Consider the following 12,124-nt stretch of genomic DNA (forward strand, 5'->3'; position numbering starts at 1 on the left):
GCGCGAACGCGCCCTGTCGTACGCTCCTTAAGCTACGTCCTTGTCTTAGCCTAACCCCGTACTATCAGCGATATCGTAGTGAATATACTGATCACGTGCACCTACCTTCCCTGCCTGCCGACCCCGTGACAATACTCCTCTTTTATACTTAAACTAGAATAAGATTACACATCTTACTAACTTCTCTACTACCTGCTATACTAGTGACTACTTAGCTCGTAGGGATTACGTCTTTATATCCTTATACACCCGTACAGTATTACGACCTTAGAGGCCCTGCAAGTAGGGCGATAACCTGCGCTCTGCGCGTTAGGAGAGGAACAAGAATTATTCTGACGACTTCTCTACCTAGTGTAGTAATCTAGAGCTTCCCCCTACAATTCTCTTGTAGTGTGAAGCAAATACTATTGCCTATAACTACCCCTTATAACTACCCCTTACAATTACATCGATCGACCAATCGTGCTGGCACAAACCTCTTGTCTATCGTCGCTCGCTCATTCCCCAAGAACTAACCTTACATTATCTTCGGATGATCTTCAAAACAATAGTCAATTGGTTTTGGCAAAGTCCAACTGCTTGAGTGAGTTTACTTGTTGTTGTAATGGCTTGTAATAATGATAGGCAGCCTCCCAACATCTGTGCAAATTCAACATAGCTTTAGAAAGAATATAGCATTCGGCGCGCCTAGAATAGCTTAGTCGAGCTGTTTGAATATAGTACACGCTAAACGTCTGTGTAGAGTGGTGAGCCAATACGCGGGGGGTTATCTCTTAGCATCTCCAAAGGTCAATCACGATCACGTGGCAAGTCCTAGTTGGTTGTGATATGGCATATCAGACAAAGATAGACGATTGGGTATCTAGAGCGTACTGATCACAATATAATGGGCCCGAACAGATAGGCCCAGGCGAAGCGTGTTATCATGAATTCCCGCAAGTAGAAGCCTACATATCAGCTTGCTTGCGCCGCTGAAGTGACAACCCCAAGCCCAAGTCCGTTTTCACTTAACCCATGAATAGAGTCAGTATGAATACACATACAAAGTTAACGATATGGTAAGACTTACAGTGAATGAATAGAGGCACGCGCATTACGTTCGTCATCAACCTCGGGAGAATCATCAGCCGAGTCAGTTCCATTCATCGCGCTATTTTCTTCGTCCTCCTGGATGTTCTGTCTGTCGTGAAAATTATCCTGCTCACCCAGGACCATAACTTCAGGAAACAGTTGACCCCATAGCCAGATAGCCTGCTTGAAAACACGTTCACAGGCTAACAGTTCTGCGCCACCATTCTTTGAGGTCTGGACATTGACAAGCTCATCGACCATTGACTTGCATGCGGCTACAAAGCAGCCAAAATTTTCTGATTTCCAGTTTTCGATAAGTGCTTCGCGGAGGGCCCGGTTATGGTCGTTACTAGTCTGTGCTTGGCCGCGCCAAGGTATCGCCGGTGTCTGAAAAGGGACGGAGGAAGAAGGAAGGTAGTGGGTATCTTGCTGTGTTATCCGTGATGTCGATTGATTGACGAATGTGCCTGCGTAGGAGAAGGAGCGGTAGAAAAGCTGGGAGCTGGTCAGCTTATAGCAATCGGCAACATCGTAATACAACTTACTAACTCGATGGCCCAGAGCATAACCATTCCCTCAAGTAGCGTTGCAGACGGGCATGATGCACTGTTAAATAGATCGATGAAACCTTTGGTAGGTGGTCTAGGTTCATCAAACTTCACTCCTAGCCCATATTTCCGCTTAGCAGCTTCAAGGAATTCCAACTCTTTTTTCGTATTGTTTACCGCAGAGCATAGCAAGTCTAGGCAACGAAATGTTGAATCAAGTTCTAGGTCAGGGGTTTCCGGTATACGGATCTTGCCTATAAGTGTTCCGGTAAAGGAGATTAGTGACCGCGAGATATATCCAATTTGTGCGAGCCACTGGTTAAGAGCATCCTTAGTGAGCGATCCACAACCTGCGTGCATCAAGAAGATGTGACGACTAGCACCCATTAGTGCATCTTCAGTTTGATCCAGTAAATGGTTGGCTAACGAAGGGTTTGGGCCGAGAGTGTTAGTGGTAGTTCCACCACGAGGTTGATTCAAACCGAGACCATTGACCACGAGATTGGGATTTGGTTTCGCACCATTCCAAACGCCCGAGTTCTGATTTTGCTGTTCGTTTCGGGCCAGGTTTTCTTTCATCAATAGTTCTTGTCCTTCAGTAGTTGACAGGAACTCCTTGCATTCAGCGAGATGTTCCGCCTGGCGGGTTGTATTTTTGGCTCGAACAAAGCCACAGCTTAGGCATCGGACACATGCGCACTAGTTGGGTCATTAGTGAACATCTTGGAAAATTACATGCTTAGAACCCACCTTGCGACCAGAGCTGTCGTCGAAGAACTCGTCAAAGTACTTGTTCATGTTCACCCTCCATCGTGGCCGCTGTATTGTTGTGATGTTTTTTGAAGGCAGGGACGTATCATCAGGATTGCAAGCTTCACTAAGACTGCGTCGGCCGGTAGCGTCGTAGGGATTCGGTGGAGCCAATTCTTGACCGTTGCCCGCCGCCCTCCATGCTGCGTATTCCTGACAGATGCGGAGATGGTCCTGGAATAACGGTGAGTTTCGTTGATCTCAAGTCGAGTTTGAACATTTGTTATTGAAGAGTCTGACCTTCTTGCGACCAAGATTTCTGGCGCTACCTCGCCAATGTTTGCAATGGTAACACTGAACAGTTTCTCCTGAATTGGCACCATCGACCTGCTCAAACTACAAGATCTCTCAACGACTGTACGGAGAATGCTATGATGCTATGGGCTTGCGCATAATACCTGACTGTGTGTGTACGTGTCTATTGGACGAGCCATGGCACTTGCAGGGCGATACAATGACTGAAACAAAGTAGTCACTAGATATCGCTTCGATTACGAAGTACAAAATGTGACGCGCTAGTAGGGATAAAAAACTGTATGAGAGAATAGATGGCTGACAGCAGGATTGTACGGAACACATGTAATGTAATATCGAATTCTGATGACAGGGCCCATTTTGCTCCTGGCATACCGCCTAGCTACGTGCATGCATGCTTTTATTGGCGAAAAACGTACTACCTAGTCCTATATATGTAGCGTGATAAATTAGTAAGCTAGACAGATCACCAAGCTGAACAGCCCACCAAATCGCCGTAACTGTGTGTACGCCAACGACAATGAAGCGACAACAACGTCTGCAACAACAACGTCCGCAACAACAACGTCCGCAACAACAACTGTATCACCAAGGCACACTTTGTCTAGCTGTACGACAGTTTTAGCCTAACCTACGTTAATCTCTCTACTCGCTCGCGACAGCGCACGACGTCCTAAAATCTTCCCTATATACGCGTCTTGAAATTGGCAGGTGTCAGCACTATATATTACAGGGCGAACATGTAAGAGCTTATGCCACCATAGATGAAGATATGGTATATTTCCTGTAAGGACGAACGAATCGCTGCCAAGCTTACCCAGGCAACCCGTATGTGGTACAAAGAAATGCATAAATACCTACGAAGCAGGTCAGCGAGGTCTAGAATTTTAGGCAATAGTTATTGCGTGACATAGTCGAGTCGATGCATGTGCGGCGTTTCTTCGCCAAAGACGATTCTCAATTGCTGCTACGCAGAAATTGTGACGTCGGCGCTCTCGTACTTCATGTCTTATGACCCTGAGAGAGACTTTTGATCAGCGGGCCATTCCATCTACCACATTATGGGATGAAGATTCTGATCATCTCCATCTCAGCTGGCTCGATGGCTGATCAAACTCTACACCAATCACCTACAACGCCAAAGTGTCGTGGCCGCGTGGAAGGAAAAGAGACATGAGGTTGTCTCACAGATCGCTCTTCGAAAGGGGATAAGACAAGATCCAAGTCCTGTTCGCGACTATAACCAACACTGAAGCGCGATTGATCAATTAAGACGCTATCAAAAGACACCGTCATGAAGCCTGCTGGCTATGCAGGTGTGCAAGGTATGGGTATACTGGGATACAAGATTCCACCTTTCGATGGCGGCTAACATAATTCATAACATAGGTAGGTGGATCTCTGCCTGAAGGATTGTTTTTCGCAGAGATCAAGCATCAGGGTCCATTGTATAGCTCCAGCACAAGAAATCGTACAGCCGCGTTGCCTGGTTGGAAACCGGTGCCAGAATGGCGGTCTAACTGCACGTGGCAGGTGATTCAGAGTTCCAGAGCGTCATGAGGTGATTAAAGAGGCCAACTGCCTTCATAGTAACGCCCCTCACTATGCAACAGAAGACCCTGCCAAAATCTACCAATGAGAGTGCGAGGATAGCACATGTCTTGACCTAGTGTGACATTAGCTGTTTTCGGCCCGCCGGGTATTTCGATCCACGGAGAGGGACGTTAGTAGGCAGCCTTAGGTGAATGAGAATGACAAATATGACTATACATAGTATGTGCAAGTGGACTGATAGGCCGAGCGGGAGTAGGATTGTATGGATCATGGTGGGGGCCAGGCCGCATACCCACACCGGAAAGGGATTACCCGCCCGATCAAGCTGCCCCGGTCGTTCGTGGTTGGAAAGAACAAATTTATCAGGCGTCCAGGTAAGATTAAGATGACGCTGAATAGAATGGCTGTAAGATTGTGGTGGAGCGCTGCAGAAGATGACACGTCGTAAAAACCTGCTCTACGACCGAACGTTAGCAGGGGGCCTTGTCGGTTGCCGTGGTTCTTCGGCAAGTGGATTGAGCTGAATCCACTTTTACATAAGCTTAATGTGACTTTAGCCCCACCTTCTCTACTCCATGTCTAAAATCGTATTATAGCCGGCCAATAAGCTAGGTGGGTGGCGTACATAGGTCTCAGCCAATAAACGCATGGCTCGATTGTGGCTAGGAAAATTCGCTATGTTAGCTGCGGATGCGGGAACCTTGCGTTAAGCTAGGCTACCTAGTGTTAGGCCAACCTAGAAGTGGGTTACCCTACTAAGATCGTAAGATATTTTTTAAGTTGCGATTGTAATAAAACAACAATTACATTTACTACTCTAAGTACATAGAATAAAACGTATAATTACTAGGTAGTAGAGTTACTTTGTTAACTACTATACTACGCTTTTTAAGTAGCAAGGTAGTTGCTAAAGCTACTACAGCGTCTATTACGAGTCTAATTACTTCAACGTTTATAAACCTCTAATTCAGTTTAAGTAGGACTTATTATTTTAGCTCTTATATTATAACGTTATAATTATCTATATTAATAATATTGTAGTAATGCTATATAGCTTCGAAAGATATCTTACGATCTTAGTAGGGTAGTCTACCTCTAGGTTGGCCTAACACTAGGTAGCCCAGCTTACACGCTGGCGGCGGGCACGCCCGAAGGAACTATTCTGCTGGAAAGCCACCGCGGGATCTAGGTACGTCCAGCCACAGTCTCAGCACGCCCTCTAGCTACCCGCGGAATGTCATCCCTACCTACGCTTTGGGCTTCAATCCTCCTTTTTGCAGTGGTTCGAGAATCAGCTAGGCGCAAGCATGGTCTAAGGCTCAGCCAAACAACATACGCTCCGCAGCCAAGGGCTTTCGCTGTTTATGGGATTTGAAAAAGCTAAATTGCCTCTGTTTGACCTAGGTATTAGACTTGAAGGGCATTTCGCGGCCGCACAAAATCAGGTTTTCTTTCCGCCTAAACTAAGCTCCCACCTCTAGCGCGCTCCGAGCCGATCAGGCCGCTGCTTGCCTTATATTTAAAGCCCATCTGCACTGGTAGGTGTAAAATCGGACGAGTACAATAAACCCGGAGCCACGCAGTAGCATGAAATACCTGGTTCGATCGCTTCGCCTCACACGGCTGGCTGTCGGATAGTCTGGTTCTGCAGCCAATGGGACACACGCCATGGGTTCGGGAATAGATGTATGCGCTTACCCTGTACAACCACATTCTCAAGAGGGCTCAAAAGCGAAAGAGGCTGACGATTACTACGCTCACGCAAATCAATTCCATAGCTAGCAATTGTTCTTTCGAATACTATAGATTTCCTCTCACTCTATCCTTTTTATTCTCAATTAAACCTTCTTTGAGGCCACGCGCCAGGAGTATGTTGTTCGTTGTTTGATGCTAATGTACATACTTAATACATCCGTCCATTTGACAGAGCACTAGTGAAAACCAGGCCATCTGTCTTTTACCGACAAGTAAGCTAGGAGCTCGAAGCATACTGTCCTAATAACAATCGTTCTACCTGTAACGCAACGACACGAACACAAAGATCGACATTGGTTCGCTGAGATTCGTTCCAGAGCGCATGGAGCTGGTAAGTTTTGAAATTTATCCGCTTGCTGGAGCAAATCAGCTAATTGTAATCTGTAGCCAGAGTATGCTGTCCCGGCTTCTTTACTGTCACCGCAGCCGGGACCTCCCTCACGCGAAATCCACACTTCAAGTGAACCGTTGAACAAGTTTGACGAACCCGATGTTCATGACAGACCACGGGGCAAAAGAAAGAGAACACATGGCGTATCCCCTTCGCTGAAGTCCAACTCAGGACGCGTCGGACTCGTATGTCTTTGCAGCTCTCACATCTGTCAATAGAGGCTAATCAAATCTATCTTGCAGCCTCAGTACTCAGTCCCAGAAGCTTTACACCCATTGCCACCCACATTTCCCTCGCGCGGCGATGTCGCCAATCAAGCGCCACAGAATGGAACCATGGAACCGAACCGTTACGAGAACCCTGCCGCGATTCCACATCCAGGGCATAGCATACCCGTGCACACAAGATCAGAATCGGAGCATTTCGCTACTGGTGCTCATGGCGAGGCGCAGAATCACCCTCGTCTCCCACCTTCGACGAATACCAAACAATCCGAGGAGCTGTTGCACACTATGAGGCCGACAAATCGATCGTCAGACGATAGATCAGACTTGGCATTCCAGACAGCAGCCAACGATCTCGGCATGAAGAATGACGGCTTCTTGGGTGAGTGGATGGCGATCGACCATAGAGATGTCCCTTCTGATGGATTAGGAATATCACACGACATGTTCTTCCCAACCCCAGTCATGACAGAGGTATGGGGGGAAGAGTCTACTCCAAATCTATCGTGGGATTCAGGTCAGGAGCTGCCAAATTTTCTATCGGATAGACCTATGGTTCAGGTTGAGCCATGTGAAGCAGTAGATGGAGCCGCGCCTGCGGGTGGAAGGCGCGAACTCGCCTTGGAGAAGAGAATGCCAGAAACGCATAATGACGTCGACACGGCAATGCCCCTCCCAAAGACAACCTCTCAGCTCAAGCCATCCGCTCTGACTGGAGAACGTCTAGTGCATATTCTCAAGGCTGTTGCTGCAGCTGGCTTTGACAGTCTGGACGACGCCGTTCTTGCCTACTATACGGAAAATCTGAAGGACGAGGATCAGCTTCGGCAACAGCAGAGACTGAGTCGCATTCGACGGTTGCCTGTGCTCTTAAAGGAACTCCATCTCGCAGCGCAAGACTGGGGTCCATGGCAGCGGAGAGGGTTTCATGAGCAAATAATCAAAAGTACGGAAGATATCATCGTTACAGAGCTTCAAGAACATCTTTCCACAGGCCGATCCGGTCATTGCAAGTCGAATTGCAGCACTGAGCAGCGATGTCAACCCTGCAAGCAAATGGCGATGGATGAAACAGATATTGAGGCTGAGGTTAGTTCAAGCAGCGATGCCATTCACCATAACATTTCTCCGCGAAATCTAACGATATACGTAGATTCCCAACACATGGACCTTGCTGACCTCACTCTCTTCCAAATTTGATGCTATCAGTTCAAAGAATGGGAAGGCTGATGTGCCCAAGTTGGTGAGAAGGTTCCTGGCAACTGGAACTGATCCACATGCTTAAGATATAGAACGACAGGAATTGGGGACTCCACACGTAGTAAAAATCACACACATACTAAAACCAGGAGCTTCGTTCATGGCAGTCAAATCAAGTGGGTGGTTGTTGCGATCGACCCGCGCAATACCCAAAACACCATTTCGCTTCCTGAAGGACTTCGAGCATTTTCGGACCAGCTTTCTCTACGCGTTTACTCGCAGAATTACCATGCTAGAAATATCTCTCATGATGATATGAATGGGCCAATCGATATACGTGCCTGATTAGATCATAAGATCTTTTAACCTTGATCACACCGACAGCGATGCGGACACTCGCAATATCTCCTTCCTCGTTCCACCAATTGCTTCTCCCGCTCCAAGCCACTCTTCTGATACAGCTGAAGCTGCTGCTGATTCTTTGCAGGGAGATTGACCATATGTGCAGTCAATGTTCGAGTAACGAGTGCAAGAAATAGTCAAGGTGTGCAAAGCTATCACTATATGGAAATGAACGAGAAGTAGGAGGTTGGTGGGGCGAAACGTGAACATTCCGAGGTTCGAGTATGGCTTCGACGATGAAACGAAGTTCTATTATGCAGGATAAGGTGTTGGAATCTAGAGAGAATGTCTCATACACAGACAGAGTTTATATAAAAGCCGAAGAGCCTCTACACACTTACCGCATGTCGTTTGAATAGCAAGTTGTTCATACTTCGTACGACGGTTCACATTGGATTGATGGTTGCTTTTCGTCACGATGAAAACCTCTAGAAACTCTACACGGGCTCCTGCCCTTGCAGCAACAGCCCTCCAAGAATTGCTCGCGGATGCTACTCGCATCCAAGTCGGCATGCACGTCACTGTATTCGCATCATGTCGACTGGCGCAGTCACGCCCAGCAGCGGGCCAAGAGCTGCCAATTTCTCACCAACTGCTTACAATAGCGAATTCATATCCGAGAAGCTCTCGTGCATCGTGTACGCGACTGTGACCTACAACTTCTGACCATGCAGCTTTGGCCACGCCGCCAGCCAGCTGGGGTTGATAGAGCTCGGCTCGAATATATATAGCACTGGCTGAGATAATCCCAATAGGGGCAGTGGGCCCAAGAGGGTAACATGCAAGGCATTCGCCGCATGGAGGTGGGGGTCTTGGCCGGTGGCCATGTTAGCGAGGTCACCGCTCCGATGATGTCCTAAAACAGCGATGCGATCGATTGGGAACTGTCGGGGCTCGTGCTGGGAAGGCAATTTGGCAATGGCGGTTGCGCTGCTCAGCTGATCAACGATAAATGATGTCCCCCGGCACGGGCTTACCCGTCCCGGGTAAACTCCTCCAGAGTAAGCTTACTCAGGGCATTTCCATGCACTTTGCTGATGTGAGGATGAGTAATAATATCATTGTCTTGGGGGTGATCAACCATATTGACTATGAAGCACTCGCGGGCGAGCGATGGAGGTCTGGACTGGTTTTGTTGTCTGGAAGCGGTGTTTGATAGCCCGTGTCTCCTATCAGACGCAAAGTCCCTGCCCATACGTCGTCGAGTTATCGCTGGGGGGCTGTCGATTGCCTCATTGTTGTCGTCCTCGAGGCGTTCCCCAACTTTCCCGCAGCCATTTTGTCAAGTGTAATCGTCAGGCACTTCTTTAGCAACTCCATTGCCGTGTGATTGTGAGCATAAGAAGATAAGAGGAAAGGCGCTATAGAGTCGTGACATATTCAAGAGAACAAAGTGTCATCGCTGTCGAAAGATGCCTTGGAGGAAGAGCCGTTTTTTCTTCATTCCACTCCTTATCTATCATACATACTGCTTTGGCTCAGTCGTGAGTCATTTCACGGTAAACCTCCGCTATGAGACTGCTCTCCACATCTTTAGTGGTTACGGCTCTCTTACTTTATCGCGCGTTCGAGCGCAGTGTGATCATTTATGTTAAGCTTTTTAGTGCTGTCTTGTGTTTGGATGATCCGCTCCACTTTGCGGCGTGGCTAATGACCCCTCTCTACCCGCTTTCCCCGCAACAACGCCTCCCTCAAGATAACACGCACAAACAACAACCTCGCGCGACAACGCAAACCACGCCCTTACCACGCACCCCATCAGAAAATTCACGCCTGCAATACGACCCTCGAAATCGCCCGACACGCGCGCTATCCTCGTCGCTGCGAGAGCCATTACGTCAGCAAGATTCGCAGCGCGGTTGCGTCACTGCCCCTAGCCTGGAGCTCGAGAGTCTGGCTGCTACCGGGCGACGCAGCTGCCCACTTTCTTCATTCGCGCATCTCTCCGCACGCCTTCGACTGCGCGCCGTCGATTGTGCGCCATAAGCTCTGCGTCACTGCCCCCAACCCCGAGCCTGAAAAGGCCTGGTCAATCGGGCGACACAGCCGCCTCCGCACGCCTCTTGCCTCCCTGCCTGCCCTCCCTTCCTCTCCTACGCGTCTCCACATATGGCGCCGTTATGGCGCACGGTATATCGAACCCATATGCGACGAAGCAGGCCCTGCATCTCGTAGAATCCGAATTCGGCTCTAGACAAGGTCCGCGTCTGAGAAAGGCCGATCCATCAGCCGCACAAGAGAAGCCGATGGCCATGATCCCCCGCAACGGCAGCGTTACACATACCGCAATACCAAAACCAAACTTCGTTGAGGGCCGTGGCATTCCTGGGTATGCCGCCGTCCGCTTCACAGACTGCGCGTCACAGGAAGAAGCGGGTCGCCTGCTGGGACAGGTGCAGGCACTCAAACGCATAAGCTTATGCGTCGTCCATCATTGTCCGAGCACATGCTGATGTTCACAGGCCAAAACGCACTCCTCAAGGGCTGCCGCGCACGGCGATACGTTCCTCCAAGCGCAAATCGGGCTTTGGCGCAAATACAGCAAGGTGTCTTTTGTGTCCGTGGGATGTAAGCAGAAAAAGCCCTGGCTTGACCAAGGCATTCGCATTCTTATACGCACCGTCGATCGAAGCCTCGCGAAGGCCGCTGCATATCTTCGCAAGGTCGACGAGCCGGCCTATAATCGCATGCGCTGCAGTCATAGGGATATATCTAAACTTGCTGTTTCCGGCGTCGACCAGCTTCGTGCCGCTGAGGCTCATAAGACATAGTCCGCCAAGGACTTTAATCGCCTGCTGCGGTGCACGGACAGAGATAGCGCCCAAGGCTTTAACTATACTGTGCTATCAGGCATTAGTTTTGTATGTGGGCGGCTAGCAGAGGGCTGCAAAAGTGGAGTATGGGTCAGATGACCCCCTCACAAATCGAATTATATAAGCTCTTCTGATTGGTACGAAGCTGTCTGAGATCCGTGCGAGGTAGCGTTCCCACATACAAAAGTTATGCCTGATACCACAGTAGTACATGTCAGACTCCCCCGCAACGGCAGACGGCCTAATTCGCCGCCGCTTGCGACCATCGCAGATTGGCACCCGCAAGCTTACATCTAGCCCGCACCATAGTCCCAAGGTCGAATATACGCTAAAGCCATTGCAGGCTAATGTAGAAGCCCGTGTACCTAGTGTCAGAGCACGCATACTGCTATGTAGAGGTAGGAAATGTAGACCAGTTGCTGTAACACGGGATGACAGAGGCTAAACGAGGAGGGCGATTATAGTCCTAACATGTTTACTTTTTTCGCCCGCGCCTTAGCCTCTAAACCTGCTTATAACCTGCGCTCCGCGCGTTAGGAGATAGACAAGAATTATTCTCACGACCTCCCTACCTAGTGTAGTAATATAAAGCTTTCCCCTACTATTCTCTTGTAGTGTAAAGCAAATACTATTGCCTATAACTACCCCTCACAGTTGCTTTAGTGTGTAGCAGCTAGCTAGATCATAATAGAGTCTAGATACTCACCATCACCGCTAATGCACTCGATCACGGTAACTATTATGCATTTAACATGCGCGCCTTTATAGTTTCGCACAGCATTCTTACCTGCTAAGAATTTTACCATACCTAGCATAGACAGCATAACCACTAGTCTTATCCATGTTGTATAAATTCTTTTTTGGAGATAGCCGGTCTTTAAGCAGCCTCCCAATCACTTTTGAAAGCAATGTAACGTCTCCCACGATGTGCTTTTCTCGTGAGGATTCCAGCGCCTTGACTCTACTACAATCTGTGCGAGCCATGGTATGATTCGGACAGTGCTAGGAGGAGACGATTGTTGTGCTAGAACACGGCTGGCCTTGTCCTATCGTGGCGGACTTCTTAGCGATTGAGTTGTGAATTTCTGGAGTGATTCTAAG

The 12,124-nt window shown here is 48.6% G+C and overlaps 3 protein-coding genes across 3 annotated transcripts; 2 read left to right on the forward strand and 1 right to left on the reverse strand.

Moving 5' to 3' along the window:
* Positions 1 to 1,065: 1,065 nt before the first annotated feature.
* ALTATR162_LOCUS6383 (uncharacterized protein) lies at positions 1,066 to 2,417 on the reverse strand (the record flags this gene model as incomplete). Its single annotated transcript, XM_043314004.1, has 3 exons — positions 1,066 to 1,566; positions 1,617 to 2,318; positions 2,370 to 2,417. The coding sequence occupies 3 exons, from the start codon at positions 2,415 to 2,417 to the stop codon at positions 1,066 to 1,068; spliced, it is 1,251 nt and encodes a 416-aa protein (XP_043169939.1).
* A 4,302-nt stretch (positions 2,418 to 6,719) lies between these two features.
* ALTATR162_LOCUS6384 (uncharacterized protein) lies at positions 6,720 to 7,893 on the forward strand (the record flags this gene model as incomplete). The annotated part of the gene is made up of 2 exons (XM_043314005.1): positions 6,720 to 7,697; positions 7,762 to 7,893. The coding sequence occupies 2 exons, from the start codon at positions 6,720 to 6,722 to the stop codon at positions 7,891 to 7,893; spliced, it is 1,110 nt and encodes a 369-aa protein (XP_043169940.1).
* A 2,437-nt stretch (positions 7,894 to 10,330) lies between these two features.
* Positions 10,331 to 10,981, forward strand: ALTATR162_LOCUS6385 (uncharacterized protein; the record flags this gene model as incomplete). Its single annotated transcript, XM_043314006.1, has 2 exons — positions 10,331 to 10,603; positions 10,673 to 10,981. The coding sequence occupies 2 exons, from the start codon at positions 10,331 to 10,333 to the stop codon at positions 10,979 to 10,981; spliced, it is 582 nt and encodes a 193-aa protein (XP_043169941.1).
* Between the last annotated feature and the right edge of the window lie 1,143 nt (positions 10,982 to 12,124).

The sequence above is a fragment of the Alternaria atra genome (genome assembly GCF_907166805.1).
Source record: "Alternaria atra isolate CS162 genome assembly, contig: 25, whole genome shotgun sequence".
Taxonomy (NCBI): domain Eukaryota; kingdom Fungi; phylum Ascomycota; class Dothideomycetes; order Pleosporales; family Pleosporaceae; genus Alternaria; species Alternaria atra.